The following is a 17,316-nucleotide window of genomic DNA, read 5'->3' as shown; positions in this document are numbered from 1 at the left end:
AAGCGGTGTGTTGAGTCTTTATTTATTCGCTCTAATTTAAGATTTCACGTGCCAGTAATATATTGTAACATTTTTAGAAGGTCTCTTTCTATAAGTCTATAATATATAACTAAACTATTGTTGTATATAAAGTAAAAAAAGGTTTTTAAAATGTTTAAGAAGCTTCATTTAAAATTAAATTAAAATGCAGAGCCCTTCCAAGACCAGTTGCCAGGACGTGGGCAGTGTGAGTGCCACTGAAAATCAGCTCACATGCAGCCTTTGGCACGCATGCCATAGGTTGCCTATCCCTGTCCTAGTGTATAGGAATTAGGTCCTCTTTGTTCTGTTTTTCCATCCTCTACAGCAGAAGTTAGCCTAAAGTGTAACTAAAAAGATAATTTGTCTTACTTGCGTGCAGGAGCGGCGTCAGGGTTTCTGATGCCCTAGGTGGACGGCCATTTTGCTGCCCCCCGCGGGTCCGGTGGACCTACCGCAGTCATGCCGGTGGACAGTCCGCTGCTGGAAAGGCTCCAGTGGAGCTGCCGCAGGCATGACTGCGGTAGGTCTGCTGGAGCCTTTAGACCAGCGCACCGTCTGCCGAAATGACTGCGGCAGCTCCACTGGAGCCTTTCCAGCAGCGGACCGTCCACCGGCATGACTGCGGTAGGTCCACCGGACCCACGTGCTGCGTCCCCGGCAAAATAGCGCCCCCCAAAAATTCTGGCGCCCTAGGCCATTGCCTAGGTCGCCTAAATGATAGTGCCGGCCCTGCTTGCGTGTAAGTTCTTATCTACATAGTTGGTTCAATATAGCAATAGCACTGACCAGACAGAAAGAAAAAGGAAAATAAATGTTTCTGCTTGTTACCTAACCTTAAAATAGCAACATAAACATCATCCGTCTTCTCATGCTATTTGCATTGTAATCAGATTGAATAACCCTGATCACAGCAGGTCAAAAGTAACAGGTCACAATTTATTCTCTCTGCTAGAAAGAATAATAAGCTTTGGTTCAGACTTCGGGTGCGTGATAATAGTTTTAAAAAGTTTATTATTAGAATTGATTGAAATTTGTCAAAAATTTGAGATTTCTAACAAAAAATGAAATGTTGTGAAAAATGTTCCCTATTTTTTCATCCAGTTCAACTTCTTCTTCTTATTATTTTATTAATGATTAGACCTATATTCTAGAAGAGAGAGAAACTTATGGCGTTAGTCCGTTTTCACTAAGGTCTAACTCCATACCCACTGTCACTGAAGTGAATGCGTAAAATACCCATTGATTTAAGCGGGAACAGAGTTGGACTCATTTCCTTCATTAAGGCTTAAGCTGAGTAACAACCATGTATAGACCTCAGGATCTGGCCACTAGAAGTCTTCTTCTGATTCAAGACTTTAGGATTAATTAAACAGTAAAAGATGTTGCACGGTCATTCTCAGAGAATAAGTAAATAACTGCACTGGGGGAACCTTTGATGGGCTGTCAATGATGGAGGTGTCTGACATGAAAATGAATGTGTTTAGGAAGCAGTGGTTTGGTGTATATGCTCCATTGTTCTCAGAGTCTCGTAGTTTTGGAGAAATCTATTGAAATGGGTGCAAATGAACATCATGCCTATAAGTCAGTTGGTGGCAGTGCAGATTGAACTCAAGACCTCTAGTTCTAAAGCACCAACCTCTACTGCCTGAGTTGAAAGACTGTTCTGTTAGGTAAAGCTGTCCCAGGCTCATCAATGACTGTATGTTGCCCTGCCACTCGCGGGGGACAGAGTTCTACACTGAGTAATTGATGGACACTCTGTCTGACTACAATGGAAGTTGGATTGGAGCTAAGTGAGACCTTGCACTTAAGTGATATTATGTGCCTGATCCTGCTTTCTTTGTGTACCAAGAAAGCCAATGGAAAGTACTGTGTACAAAAATGGAAAGCAGGATTAGGCCTTACATTAGTGTGTGCTTTAGGATCTATCTTGTTATTTAAGGACTTGCTCCTGCTCCCATTGAAAGCAGGACTGACTCCTAACTAAGTTGAGTGGTGTGAAGCTTTTCATCGTATGAAGGATTTTCTTTCACAAGACTTGTAAAATGACTTTACTGAACAGTGATTTACTAAAGACCTGCAACTAAGATCATCTCCAAACGGTGATGTAGAATGAAGGTGATCAGCAATTGTGCTTTTAAATGCCGTTCTGATGAGAAAAGTAATTTAGGAGTCTCTTCCATCTCAGTAATGAAAATTGGGCAAGGGAATAAGGGATTTCATTTTGTGAGTGAACTAACAATGCAAATACCAGCATTTTTAATTTAGGTTTAAATGGCGTAATAGTTTCTCATTTTGATGCATCATTAGTCATATTGCCTGTTAATGAGAGATTCACACTTTTCCTTGGTTAGCTTTAGACCTTGATAGCAAAGTCTGATGAATGTGTAAATGTTTATGAATGTCTGTGAGGTAATTGCACCAGTTTAATTGAAATGCTTTTCTTCTGCAGCCGGGAAATAATGGTGCTGAGATATGCTTTATGGGCTGTTGGAGGAAACCAGTTTTCATAGAACAAGTTACATTTTGAAACAAATTTTCTTTTAAAGAAAATTGTAAAAGGAAACTAGAACTGTTTAGTGCTCATGAGAGGGACTGGAGCAACAGCACTGAAAGTGTAGCCCAAATAGGTCAAGATTTTCTGCTCCACCCCACTAATGTGCCTTACCCCTGACCTGGAAAGACTATTACTGAGGTGATTAAGTTTTTGTACTTCAAAGAGATGTTTGTATCCTGTGAAGGGAGAATTTGCTCAGGCAGCACAGGGTTATGCTTTAGAACCAGAGCTCTGTGGTTCAGTCCCTATGGCTGACTTTACATTTGCACTGATTTCAATGGGAGCTGGATTGGCCACTAGTGTAGAAATGGATTTCTCCAAAACTATGAGACTCAGAGAGAGAACAACGGATTAACAAGGAGCATGAACACCCATTCACTGCTTCCTAAATACATTTATTTTTCTATGGACTCTTCCGATGCTGACAGCCCATTGAAGGTTCTCTCAATGGTTTGTTCCATTTTTCTTTACCTAAAGGTCTGATTCAGTGTAGACTGAATTCAGTGGGCATCTTTACATTGATCTCCAGGGCATTGGATCAGACTCATGAACAGCAACAACTGAAACAACCAGAAGCTTTGTCTAAACAGAGACGTTGCACCAGTTCGACTAAAATTGGTTTAAAAACTGATTTAGTTAAACAAATGAAAACTCCTGTGTGGAGCCTCGGTTTTATTGGTTTAATTTGTGCCTGTAAATTTACCAACACAAACTAAACTGCTATAAACCAGGTTGAAACCAGAACAGTGTCCATGCTGGGGCTTGCACCAATCTCTTTAATCAGTGTAAAATCACATCTTCAGCTAAATCAGTGCAACCTTGTGTGTAGACCAGGCAAAGGTGTGGTTGCCTTAAATTGTTTGGCAAGACAGATTGTCACAGGGCAGCTGGCACCTTTAAGTGAACTGTCCTGCACCAGAACAGGTGTCCCCAATTTGGCCAATAAAGGAGGTTGGGCAGCACCCGGGGAAGGATCAGGGAGAATTGGAAGTCAGGAGAGCAGCAAGAGGGGTTTGCTGTTTGATCTCCCCAAGCTAGAGAGAGCTTGGGTCAGAGGGCTGAAGGCAGAAAAGCCGGGAAGGGTGTTATCTGCTAACTCCCAAGCTGGAGAGCCATGGACCTGAGAGGTCTGAACAGGGGAGCAGAAGAGGGGCATTCCTGCTGATGTCTCCATGCTGCAGAGTGGGAGCCAGAGGGCTGAAGGCAAGAGATCAGCAGAAGGGGTAGCCTGCTGGCTTCCAAGTAGGGTTGCCAACATTTTAATCGCAGGAAACCGAACACCCTTGCCCTTCCCCTTCTCCAAGGACCCCCTCCTACTCTCTCCATCCCCCCTCCCTCCTTCATTCACTCTCCCACACCCTTGCTCATTTGCTCAGTTTCAACAGGCTGGGGCAGGGGGTTTGTGGTGCAGGAGGGGGTAAGGGCTCTGGCTGGCGATGCGGGCTCTGGGGTGGGGCCAAGGATGAGAGGTTTGGGGTGCAGGTGGGGGTGGGGCCCAGTGGTTCGGAGTATGGGAGGGGGCTCTAGGATGGGGAAGGAGATTAGGGTGTGGGAAGGAGTATGGGCTCTGGGCATGGACTTGGGGGTGCAGGTGCTGGGATGGGGTCAGAAATGAGGGATTAAGGATGCTGGAGGGGGCTCTGGACTGGAGTGCAGGGGTGTGAGGGCTCCGAGCTGGGGGTGCAGACTCTGGAGTGGGGCTGGGGATGATGGGTTTGGGGTGCAGGAGAGGGATCCAGGTTGGGGACAAGTGCAGGAGATGGCTCAGCGCTGGGGCAGGGGGTTGGGGTGCAGGAGGGGGTACGGGCTCCAGGAGGGAGTTTGGATGTGGGAGGGGGTTCTGAGCTGGGGCAGAGGATTAGGGCATGGGAGGGGGGTCAGGGTGTGGATTCCGGACGGTGCTGACCTCAGGTGGCTCCTAGGAGCTGGAGGGATGGCCAGGGTCTCCTCGTGCTGCCCCCGCAGCTCCCATATACCGTGGTTTCCCCCTGGCCTCCCCTCTGCTGGCAGCAGGGCTGGCTCCAGGCACCAGCATTCCAAGCAAGTGCTTGGGGCGGCAATCTGCAAGGGGCGGCAGTCTGTGTGTTTTTGCCCCCGAGCAGCGCATTGAATTGCCGCTGCGGAGGGCGGGGGCCGTCTGTGTGCCATTGGGGCGGCAGGCGCATTTCCACGGTGGCGGCAATTCGGCAGCAGCTTCTGTGTTCAGCTGTCCGTGGCGGCGCAGCTTCTGTCTTCCGGCTGAAGACGGAAGCTGCCACCGAATTGCCGCTGCCACGGAAATGCATGTGCTGTCCTAACGGCACACGAACTGCCCCCACTGTCCGTGGTGGCAATAAGGCGTGATGCTTGGGGCGGCGAAAACAGTAGAGCTGGCCCTGGCTGGCAGCTTTCTGGGAGCTGGGCACGGAGCCTGCCTGCCCCCCCCCCACTCCCGCCCGCGCTGGAAGGGCTAGGGGTGCTCTCCTGGCAGAAGGACAGGAAAGGACTGAAGAAGAGCCAAGATGTGGTGGAAAATGCTGCAGTATGGTGTGTGTTATGTTGATGAACTGGAAGTTGTGGGATCTTAATTACTATATGCACTGAGGGGCAATACATGGACGATGTTTTGGGATTTTTGTACAGATACATGCACTGTGTTTTTCTGATAAACTAGCCCCGGGGGGGTATTATTGAGCTAAGAGAGCCTTTTGTGAAGTGCTTAAGGGCTCGAAAGGGGAAGTGGGATACTAACCTGGCATTATGGCACCCAGCCGCATGGGGGCACTCAGGGATAAGGGGGATTTATTCACAAGGATATTTTGACTTTGCTGTCAGGGCAATCTGTAATGTGCTAGAGAAAATGAACACTTGGTCCAGAGTACCAGGACCCTTCTCAATGGGAACAACTCATCTTGTGGCAAGAGAGCAAGATGCTGAAAGATAGAAATAAATAGCCACAAATTGCCCATCTCTATCCGTATTCACCCAGTCCCTTCCATGTTTGTGTCAGAAAGTGGCACTTTTCTATCAGTGCAGTTTGTAAGATTCCAGTGCAGCAGAATTACATGTTGGGCCATGCACTCTAATCCCCAACAAGGCATGCATTGTCCTTCTGGACTGGAGCGTTACGGATAAAAGCCTATGCATCTGTGATCACTCTAGCACATAGCAAGGACTTTAAAATTCCTTGCTGTACTGTCTGCCTTTGTTCACGTGCGTGCACATATGCATGCGTTCAACTCAGATGCAGGAGGGAGCAGTACACCATGCCCAGAAGTGTCAAGGCAAAATGGAGGTCAACGGTAGATAACACAGTGATGGAATCCAACATTGAGACTGCTGGAGCCACATGTTCATATGTGATAGGTGAGGTGCAGGTTGTAGCTTGCACAGCCAGCCAGGACAAATCCTCTGTTTCAATATAATCAGCCAAGAAATGATTACACGTTGGACCCATGGGACATTGTCATTAAACGAAGGTGTCTGGTCATCAGATTTGCATAGACCTGTCCAACCCTTCTCCCCAAATGCCTTCACCCTCAAACTTCCAAAAAAAGCCCAGGCATTTATACAGTGAAGTAAATCTTGCCCTCAGTTCCAAGTACATTTTACTTGCAAGAGTGAGCTACATTTCAAAATATTACTGTCTTTGACTTTTCACTTGTCAAATGTAAAAGTTGGGAAAACAAGACAATGATCACTTCTGATGCCATCTTACAATTCGAAGGAAAGTGTTAATGTGCAATCTGTGCAAATCATTCTATGGCAACTGATTTCAAAGGGATAAAACACTTCTAGCAGGTTAAACTATGTGGCAGTAATATCCAGTTCTTTAGGTTAGCTGCCATGAAGACTAGTCATCTCTGCACATCCTGTAAAAGGAATAGGGTTAGCGGGCTGTAGCTATGAACTCGTTAGATCACACTGGATCTTTTTAGAAAAATATAATATTTGAGAGCTCAGAAACAGAGTTCCCAAACAGATCACTGCAAGAAAAAAAATCTCTACTGTCAATGATGGGAGAATGGTGAATGTGTTCTAAGGGAACCAAACTTTTCTGCTGTAAAAAGGGACCAAGCAGTGGAAGTACACCCACCACCAATGCTGCAGCGACAAGAGTTCTAAAGGTTTTGGCTATGGTCAACCCCTGGGGTTACTGGGGTGTTTTTTTTATCTGAACAGTTGAGCTGATTTATGAGACATTCCATTAAATTTTATTGCACCGATGGTTTTTATTTAGTTCTTTTGAAGTGGAAAATATCATTTTTGCAGCAAATGCAAGTCAAAAGTCTTAATGGAGCATAAAAATCCCAAAGGTCATGCTTTTAGAGCTTTAAAATGGAGGACAATGCATTGCTTGACACTCTTAAAATATATAAAGTTAATGGCATGTTTATGGTAATAAAATGATATAATTCTCATCCCAGGTCCTTCATGTCATCCTCAGGTATACTGGATCTTTTAAAAACAATTCTGCTGGTTCTAAGTGTATCTCATTTCAGCTTCACCAAGTGAGGGAACTAGACAGAGATCCCTCATAAGGGGATTATGCAGTACCATTATAATACATGATCATTTGGTGGTCATTGTGGGTATTATTTTCCATAGAATGTGTGTGATTTATAACATTTGTATGACATGTAGAATATTTATTCGAGACTCTTTGTGTGCAAGAAATTCTTAGCCAAACAAGAGATGGTGTCACTGACACGCGAAAGCTTTCATAAATGAGAGTGTCAATATTTAAAAACACTTATTACTCTCCAATTGCCAGTTGGATAGCCAATGTCATCTTAAAAGGAGAGATAGAAAATGGTTTCTGGTATATTCTGATCGGTCTGTGCTACTTTTCTTCTAATAATACATTTTTATTTTACAGGAATGGGGTCAGAGTTCATGTGAATAATTTTTCTATCTGCATATTAATATAATTTTTTTTTTTTAGTGATCTGAAATTTAGATGAAGTTGGGCAAAATAAAATATCTGCCCAGTCTATCTGCTTAATCTCCAACCACTTGACAATGTTTTTCCAGAATTGAGGAAAGGAAAAGCATTTTAACCATGATGGTTATTTTAACCATCATTTCAGGGAAAAGTTATTATGGGAACAGGCCACAGAATAGAGATGGTCACAAGGAAAAGTTAATAAAGACTTCTAATCAGATTGAGCATTATTTTCCTTCCTCTGGTTAATACAGATTGTCCTATTTTCTTTCTTTGTCTTTGCAGCAATCTAGCTCTGGGGATTTGAGGACTCTAAGAAAAGGGTTATCCCCGTACCACTCTGAGTCACAGCTGTCATCACTGCCGCAATATCAGGATTCCATGCAAAATGTAAGAGCCATTTAGCTACCTGGTGTATTTATACAGACAAGAATCTTAAATTTCTGAGGAGAGATCGAGCCTGAGCTCAGGCCATGAATGCAAATATCTGACAGGTTAATAGGTCATTCCTTCAGAACTAAATTTTACCCTGAAATCAGTGGTGTGAAACAAAATAAAATCAGGCCCTTTATCACAAGACTTATTCAATTTTACAGGTTGCAGATTTCCAGACAGAGGAAAGTCTGGTGATCGTAACCCATGAAATGTTGAGCTCAGGATTTTTCTAGTTGAGGTTTCTCAGATAACTCAGAAACCTGTCACTAAGTGCCTATCTGAAAACAAAAGGGGTCCAATCAAATCTGATGCTCCTTTTCTTAAACTCTTATGGCCCGTGTCAAAAAATCTGACACTGGATAAGATAAAAGACATTGCCAGTTTCTAACAATTAGTAGTCAGAATCTCTAGTGCTCAAGTTCTTGGTGCTTTCTGTTTACCCTGTGCTGCTTCTGTACAGCAAATAAGTTTATGTAACAAGATGGGCCTGCTCTGCTTCCTCTAAAACGACAAAGGAGGTGAAATGTCTTGAGTTTGCTAAACAATATGCTGTTATCTTCCTGGCTCCTCCTTTCAGTCCCACAACCCCCACTAATTATTGTGCAAAATGTAGCTGATGAGAACATACCAAACAATCCTTGATGCTCTTCTTCCAAAAAGATCGAGGAACCTCTGAATGTTATACTTGTTCAATTATATCACGGTAAGGATTGCTCAGTACGGGTAGCCCTGGTAGTGTCCAGACACATGCTGGCTGTAAAGTGATATGAAATCGATCCAGGGTCTGATTCTGACAGTGTGCAGATCATAGCTTTGAGTGCTTATTACTTTTCAGGATTCATACATTCCAAGTCCACAAGGGACCACTGTAAGCATCTGGTTTGATCTCCTGTATAACACAGGCCATAGAACTTCTCCAAAAATAATTCATAGAGCATAACCTTCAGAAAAACATCGTTTTGATTTAAAAATTGTCTGATGCAGAATCCACAATGACTCTTGGTTAATTGTTCCAGTAGTTGATTACCTTCACTGTTAAAATTTTATGTCTTATTTCCAAGCTGAATTTGACTAGTTTCAACTTCCAGCCAGTGGATTGTGTTGTATCTTTCTCTGTTAGACTGAAGAACCTATTATTAAATATTTGTTCCCCACGTAGGTTCTTATAGACTATAACCAAGTCACCTCTTAATCTTCTCTTTGTTAAGCTAAATAGATTGAGTCTGTTGCTACAAGGCAGGTTTTCTAACCCTTTAGTCATTCATGTGGCTCTTCTCTGAATCCTCTCCAATGTATCAACATCCTTCTTCGGTTGTTGACACAAGAACTGCACACAGTATTCCATCAGTGGTCTCACGAATGCCAAATACAGAGGTAAAATAACCTCTAGTTCCACTCAAGATTCTCCAGGGATGCTATGGGAGTTGGAGTTTGGAAGGCAGGAGTCGGGGGAGTCTCCTAGATTTTTTTTTTTATGGACACTGTTCAAGTGGTATGGATTTTCTACTTATATATTCTGTCTACTCCTGCAGAGGGAGGCTGGGATGGGGATTTAAAAAAAAATAAAATCTAAATCAATTTAAAAAGAATAAATAATGATAACTGCAGGTACTTGCTTGCTGTATAATAAGGTGGCTGAGGCACAGGTCTGGGAATCAGGAGATCTGGGTTCTCTTCCAGTCTCTCTCTCCTGTGTGAACTTCTGCAAGTTATTTCACCTCTCTGTGCCTCCGTTTCCTCATCTATAAAAGAGGAGAAATAATTACCAACTCCATGGAGGTGTTTTTAAGGCTTAATTCTTTGCTTAAGGAGCTTTTGACAGAACATGTTATGTAACTACAAGGCATTATTATTTAATTTTTGGAATGCTATTTCATTTGTTAAGGGATTGCTCAAGAGTTCATCTGTTATGGTCAGATGTCTTCTCCAGAATTAATCTAGTAATGAATTAGGATTGTGAGATGTAATTTAAGTTGCCCATATGTGGTAACTCCTCATGTCTTTCTTTTTTAAAAACTGATAGTACAAATATGCTTAATCGTTGTGTTCCTTTAATACTCTGCTGAACAAACGTTTGCCTCTTAGGGATGGGGCAAAAGATATCTCTAACCATGAAGCAAGTTTTTGCTATACTTTTGCTACTAAAGATGGCATTTAAGCAATTCAGTTTCTAACAGTGTGAAATCTAACTTGCAGGTTTTTGGTGTATGAGCTTTCACTGAGTCAAGTGTTTGTAACAAAGCTAAAGATAAACTCTAGAGGTGAGGTGCTGCAAAGAACTCACAACCCAAGGGGATGGGGATTTAAGATGGCTTTTGCTCCTCAGCACGGTCAGAATTTAGACAGCCTCCTGCATCTCCCCTAGGGATGCAGCACTTCCCAGAATCTCTGCAGCGCCGCATGTTATGGCCCTACCCCAACACAACCCTCCCACCCAAAGCTCCACTCCAGGCACCTCCTCAATGGCTGTCTTCCACAGTATCTGTACCAGGAGAATCCTCCATTGGCAGGACCCAGGGCTTTGGAGCAACTTGACACCACCCTGGCCCTTTTATCCAGAGTAAAGGGGCCAAAGCAGGGAGAAGGATCTCAGTCTAGAGATTTTGAAGTATGCTAAATGGCTTTTGTAATGGGTCAGCATAATAGTTTATTCCTGTAAATAAAACCTGATGTGTGACAGTAATGCACGATATGGGTAGACTATCTCTGCTGGGCTGACAAATTATAGCAGGCAAAGTGCCAGTGTATTGTTGGGATTGGAGAGCAGGAAACTTTAAAGATCCTATTTAAATTGGTGGAAGCAGGAAGCTACTTTTTGGTGTTGTCTCTTTGGGGAGATTGAGAAAAGGCCCTGTAAAACTAATACACCACTACAAGAGAGGCCCATGCTTATAACTATCAACCCCCAATGTATAGCTTTGAACCTTTAGACCATACTTTGGTCAGGTTTTCAAGTTTTTCTTCAGAACCATACGGCTAGAAACATACTTAAAAAAAAAAAAAAGAAAGTGGAGATTCTCACATATCCACATGAGTCCAGCAGCTGGGGTTTTAAGAAAAACACCATTTTTTCTGATACTTATAATAAAATCGCAAGAGTTGGCAACACTGAGAAATCTTCTAATTATAAGCCAGGGGCAGGAGAGAAGTGGTGGTGCTTTTCCAAGCTCTGCTCATAAAAGAAGCTCTGCCTACTCTCAGCAGATTATGCAGCTGTTCAGAATGACTGTGCATGGTCTCTGTGCGCTGTTGGGCTTCTTGCATAGGGTGAGGCAAGGAAGTGAAGAGTAAGTGGTGCTATCCAGGATGCCAACTACTGTGACACCAAGATGGGACCTCACTCATTTTTGTGACCAGATTGTGACCGTCCCTTTCCTTTCTTACCTGGGGACAAAAGAATTAACAATATTGCATTGAAATTATAATCACTGGGCAGCTGAGGTCACACCTCACTGAAATGAATGGGGCAGTTCACACCCCTCAGAGCTGTTGTTTTATGCCCTTTGCAGACTCATCTCTGTTTCAGGTTCATTTAGTTCACATTTTTTTAATGTTTTCTTTGCAGCCATAACAGCTAGGTTTGCTTTTTATTAAAATGGAAGCTGAGATCCTGGAGAACAAGAAAGTAGTTTTAGAAAAGTGCCGGTACGGCATACAGAGCATGTGTTGGCTGTTTCTGAGCCTTGAATATAAGATTCTGGATGCAGTTCTCATCTTTTAAATGATAAGAGAACACTGCTTCAGAGCTCTGTAGCATGAGTGCACAGCCCTCAAGCCCCCAGGCCTCTTTCATATTGCTTTTTACAAGTGAATACCTAAGAAAAGAAGAGATAATTTAATACCAGTCTAGACTCATATTCCTACAAATTCAGGTATCTTCACCCTGGCAACTTCAAATCCTTATTTACTGGAGGGGCCAGTTATAGCAAACCCCAATGTTTTTTACAGCCTTCTCAGAGGTATGGAGTCCCAGCAACTGGCTCAAGGCTCCTTCTCACTCTCCCCAACTTCTGGCAGTGCTGCCCTGTCCAGGGTTCTGTAGCTCCATCAGCCAGCCACACTTCTACAGCTCCAGCAAGGAACTGAACTCCCGTTGGTCCTGCAGCTCTTCTTATACTAGGCTTCTGGGCCCTGATTGGCTGTGTCCCACACAGCCACTTCAGGCAGCTTAGAGGATCCTTTCCACTGCCCTTTATTGGGGTGGGGTGTGGCAAGACCATGCAGCCTCCAGCAGGGGGCCTCAGAGGGTCTCATATACCCCATCACACCCCCTTTCTGTAATTTTGATTGTGTTGAATCCAGGAAAGTATAAAATATTAGGAAAATATATCAGTTTGTAGAGGTTCTTTCAGAATTAGAATAAAATTCCCAAATCACTGTAATTATTTTGAGCTTTTCTAGCAATCTGGCAATAAAATAAAATGTGTCAGTGTATTTTTGTGTGTATATAAGTATACATGTATATTCTGCGGTAAAAGTAATGGGGGACTTTAACTACCCAGACATCTGTTGGAAAAGTAATATGGCAAATCACAAAATTTCCAATAACTTCTTGGAGTGTATTGTGGACAACTTTTTGTTTCAGGAAATGGAGAATATAACCAGGGAGGCAGCTGTTTTACTCTTGATTCTGACTAACAGGAAGGAATTAGTAGTGAATCTGAAGGTGGAAAGCAATTCAGATGAAAGTGATCATGAAATATTACTTGTCATGATTCTAAGGAAAGGAAGGAGTGAGGGCAGCCAAATAAAAACAATGGACTTAAAAAAATCAGATTTTAACAAACTCAGAGAACTGGCTGGTAAGTTCCCATGGGAAGAAAATCTGAGGGAAAAGGGATTTTTGGACAGCTCGCAGCTTCTCAAGGAGACAATATTAAAGGTACAACTGCAAACTATTCCCAATGCGAAGGAAAGTTACGAAGACTAATAAGAGGCAAATATGACTCCATCAGGAGCTCTTTAGTGACCTGAAAATCAAAAAGGAATCCTACAAAAATGTGGAAACATGGATAAATTGATAAGGAGGAATGCAAAAGAATAGCACAGTCATGTAGAGACAAAATCAGAAAGGCTAAGGCACAAAAAGAGTGACACCTAGCAAGGGATGTAAAAGGCATTAAGAAGAGGTTCTTTAAATACATAAGAAGCAAGAGAAAGATGAAGGAAAGTGAAGGTCCTCTACTTAGTTGGGAAGGAGAGCTAATAACTGTGGACATCAAGAAGCTGAGGTGTTCAATGGCTATTTTGTTTCAATCTTTACTGAAAAAGATAATGGTGACCAAATACTCAACACAAGTAATATTAACTACAAGAGGGAAGGAATGCAAGCCCAAATAGGAAAATAACAGGTTAGAGAATATTTAGATCAGTTAGATGTATTCAAGGCAACAAGGTCTAATGAAATTCATCCTAAGGTAATTAGGAAATTAACTGAAGCTAGTTGAATCCTGGAACCATTAATAATTATCTTTGAGAGCTCCTGAGGACAGGTGAAGTCCCAGAAGACTGGAGAAGGGCAAACATAGTACCTGTCTTTAAAAAGGGAAACTCAGGGTACCCATTGAATTATAGACCAGTCAGCCTCCCTTCAGTGCCTGGAAGGATACTGTGTGATGTGGTGTACAGGCCCCATGGTGAACCAGGGTAGAGAGTAGAGCAACTGGGCTAGGGAGGCCCACACTCAACAGGTGCAAGGCATATTTCCAGTGGAGGAACATTTTCAAAGAGCATTTGTAGCCCAGGAGAAGGGGGAATGAACTGCATGTGACACCAGGAAGCAACGCTGTTGTGGAGAACTGTGTAGGGAGTGGCAACTAGCCGTACTAGCACAGGACTTGGGGTCTCCCCGCTCTTTGGGAATTGAAAACCCTGAGGCTGATTAACTGAACTGGACACTGAGAGACTGAGAAAAGTCTGACCATGCCCCAAACTAAGGAGCTCCAGATTGATAGGAAGTGACCCGGGGGTAACATAATTTGGGGTAGTTCAGTAGGTGGCCTTGCTGCCACCCAGCTGCAGGGGCACACTGTGGTAGACCACTGCGCCTGACAGCCCACCCTGACACATGCCAGGGAAGCCACCTCTCCCTAGGATGGCACAAGTCCCCGTACCTTGGCCACCACCTGCTCCTTTTTAGTGATGAACTCTGTGGGAGCAATCTGAGCTTTAAGTTGGTTTGCACTACTTAGAATTTCTGATGTTGCAAGAAACTCTTTCCAATGGACTCTGAAGCTCTTTTGCAGCTCATTATTTGGGAATGAGCTGATCTTATCAATTTCTGTTGTAAATTTCCATGACTCTGGTTCATAAAGGACAGACTTGATGCCTATGTTAAAAATCTGTATTTTTGCCAGTTCCAAATCATGCTACTTTTCCAAATTTTTTCAAGGTTATAACAGTTTTTTGCTGCTTTTGATATTCATTGCTTGATATCTATCACTATCATTGTACATCTCACTCCCTAGATTGGTAAAATGAATGACTTCAAGTGTTTCTTCATCTTCTATAATGGTTACTTTTGGGACACCGATAGCCACATATTTTGTCTTCCCTCTGTTGATAAACAAACCACCTTGTTTTGCTGTGTCTGCCAAAAGCTGGGTCTTTTCTTCCATTAAGTCATGTGTTGAACTAAGCAGGACACGTCATCAGCAAAAATGAGGTCATTCAATTGTGTTTTATCATTGGCATTAACCTATAGATCCTTGATTATTCTAATTATTTAGTTGATATTCCATAATATCCTCTAATTCTCTAAAGACTGTCTCTGGATACAGTGTCAAAAGCCTTCTGGAAATCTACAAAATTTATCACAAGAAGTGCTTGCCACCTCATACTTGGTTCTATAATGCCAGTATGGTCTGCACATGATCTCAGTGGTCTAAAATCTGCTTGATCCTGTCTTAAGTTGTAGATCTATTTGTTTCTTGATATATTCCAGGATGATAATGTACATAATTTTCACAGGCACTGAGAGTAATGTGCTTTCTCTCCCGTTATTACACTTGGTAAGGTCACCCTTCTTTAGCAATTTTACTATAAGGGCTCTCTTCCATTGGGTTAGGTTCTTTTAGTCATTCTATATTCTACCCAGACTTTCCTTGTGGTTTTGGCAGGCTGTTTCATCACTTGCTTTAACCATTTCTCCAGCTGCTTTCCCATTTTTCAGTTTACTGATGGCTGTTCTAGCTTCTTACATTGCAGTATCTCGATGATCAAAATGAAGTTCTAGTGCTAGGTCTTCGTTATGTATTTCTAGTAGGTCACTTGGGCTTGGTCTAGTTAAAACAACCTAAAAATGTACCACCCATCTTTCCCTTTTTCCTCTTCTGTACTAAGAGTCTTTCCATTTGCACCTTTAATAGGGCCTGTAGTAGTGCTAAAGTTCCTCTTAGCGGTTTGATTGTCTTACATAAGGTTGTAAGGTCACCTCTTTGGCTAGCATCTTAAGCTTGTTGAGATTTTCTATCAGTATATGCCCTTTATCTCTTGTAGCTCTCCTCCATTTCACCTCTCCATGTAGAACTCTGTATTCTTCTTGCCAATTGCATTTTCTAGATAGCACCCTCTGATGTTTTCCCACAGAGTATCGATGTCTTGTTTCGCTTTGGTTAATTCAATTAGAACACTGAATCTGTTCTTCAATTCAAGCTGAAAAGCACTTTTTGTCTTTGTGTTTTAATTGTATTCTGTTTATGCATGGTCCTCTTTTAATCTTCAACATCCTCTTTAACTTGATCTTCAAGTTAGTGATACAACAGTTATGGTCGCTGCCCACATTTGCTCCCCTGTGCATGTACATCTGCCAAGGAGCTGCGCAAGGTTCTTGAAATGCAGAAGTGGTCTGTCTGGTTCTTGGTGTCACCATCTGGGGAGTTCCATGTCACTTCATGGATTTCTTTATGAGGAAATATTGTTCCACCTATCACTAAGTTGTTCACATTGCAAATTTCTATTGATCATTCACTATTTTGATTGATGTCCATACCCCTGTCACACTTGCCTATAACTTTATCTAACCCATCATTGTTATTTCAAACTTTTGCATTTAAAACCACCTCTAGTCACTATGATATTATATGTTGGGACCTTGGCTAACACATTCTGTAACAAATCATAAAAAGTATTTTTTTTCTTCGTCTGGCTTTTTTATGGTTGGTACATAGCATTGTATGACTGTTAGTCTGAAGAATCTAGTCTGAAACCAAGCTTTAATAATTCTTTCTTTGCCTGATTCCTGCCCTGCCTCATTCAACATTAGGATTGCTATGCCAGCTTCAGTCTACCATCCACAATCCTGGAATGGAAATGATCTTCTTTGTTTCTCTATATAGTGTAATTTGTTTGAACCTGTCCATTAACACTCCTTGATTTCATGGATATCAAGATGGAATCTATCCATTTCTTTAATTACTTGGGCAGCTTTAATAACTTGGTACATTGTTCCCACATTCCAAAATCTGATTTTCATTATTGATCTGGTCTTGAGCAAGAGACTTCTCAGGACATGGGCTTTCTTTACAGTTTTGACCAACATATGTCATATTCTTCGCATGACGTCGATCACTTGTTTGAGCCTGCTGCACACAGATATGGCTCCTGATGTTCATTTCTGTAGTAAGTTTGTTTTTGTCAGATGAGATTACCAGCCCCATGCAAACCTTAGGTCCACGACTCCTTATTCCTTATTTGAAGCGGCCTACATGTTTAGACTTCTCCCATCCTCCACCCGGGGAACGCACTTGGTAGCTCTGGATGCTCCAAAGACCAAATGAGACATTGCATATTTATTAATGTATACTTTTATTTAGTGCATGATTATTTTGTAACAAATCACATTTGCATTGATTGAACTGAAGAGGAGTCTGGGAGCAATTCCTTTGCCTCTGGGGTTCATCTCCCTAGATTTTGCTACCATGTACTAGCCAGAGATGTCACATTCCTTATAAAGATATTACTGAAAAGTGCATTTTCTTTTGCTATATGGTGGGCACATTATTATTACAAAAAGTGTGTGTGTGTATAAGAAGCACTTAGATACCACAGGGATGGGTGCTATAGACAATCCTGAACTGATACACAGGATATTTCCTGAGCCTCCTGCTAGGGTAGTGGTGGGAGGCAGCATGATGGTAGTTACATCACTGCTCCAATCAAACTCCTGTCTTGTCCTTTTTAGCCGGAAATATGGTGGCTCCCATGCAAAGCACTTTCATATGAGGCCCCTTTGAAATAAATCATAGGAAAATTGGTGTGCGAACTTGAATTTATTTTCGTCAGTTCCCAGTGGGGGGAAAATACCAAGTTAAGGATCTGTGTTAGACCAGCATATGCAATGAAATCAGAGTTAAAGGCTCCCAAAACAGTTCCTTATGGT

The 17,316-nt window shown here is 42.4% G+C and overlaps 1 protein-coding gene across 3 annotated transcripts in view; it reads left to right on the top strand.

The window, feature by feature from the left end:
• The window catches only part of CCDC85C (coiled-coil domain containing 85C), a 161,233-nt gene that overhangs the window by 119,671 nt on the left and 24,246 nt on the right, over positions 1 to 17,316 (top strand). For 2 of the 3 annotated variants that reach the window (XM_050954218.1, XM_050954217.1), the window contains one exon: positions 7,788 to 7,892. The exons of the other annotated variant lie outside the window; for it this stretch is intronic. In XM_050954218.1, coding sequence (XP_050810175.1) covers positions 7,788 to 7,892 — 105 coding nt within the window. The remainder of the gene's footprint in view (positions 1 to 7,787; positions 7,893 to 17,316) is intronic. 3 annotated transcript variants of the gene reach the window in all.

The sequence above is a fragment of the Gopherus flavomarginatus genome, chromosome 5 (genome assembly GCF_025201925.1).
Source record: "Gopherus flavomarginatus isolate rGopFla2 chromosome 5, rGopFla2.mat.asm, whole genome shotgun sequence".
In the NCBI taxonomy this organism is placed as follows: domain Eukaryota; kingdom Metazoa; phylum Chordata; order Testudines; family Testudinidae; genus Gopherus; species Gopherus flavomarginatus.
Note: the sequence above shows the minus strand (reverse complement) of the source record. Positions and strands in the feature narration are given on the sequence as shown.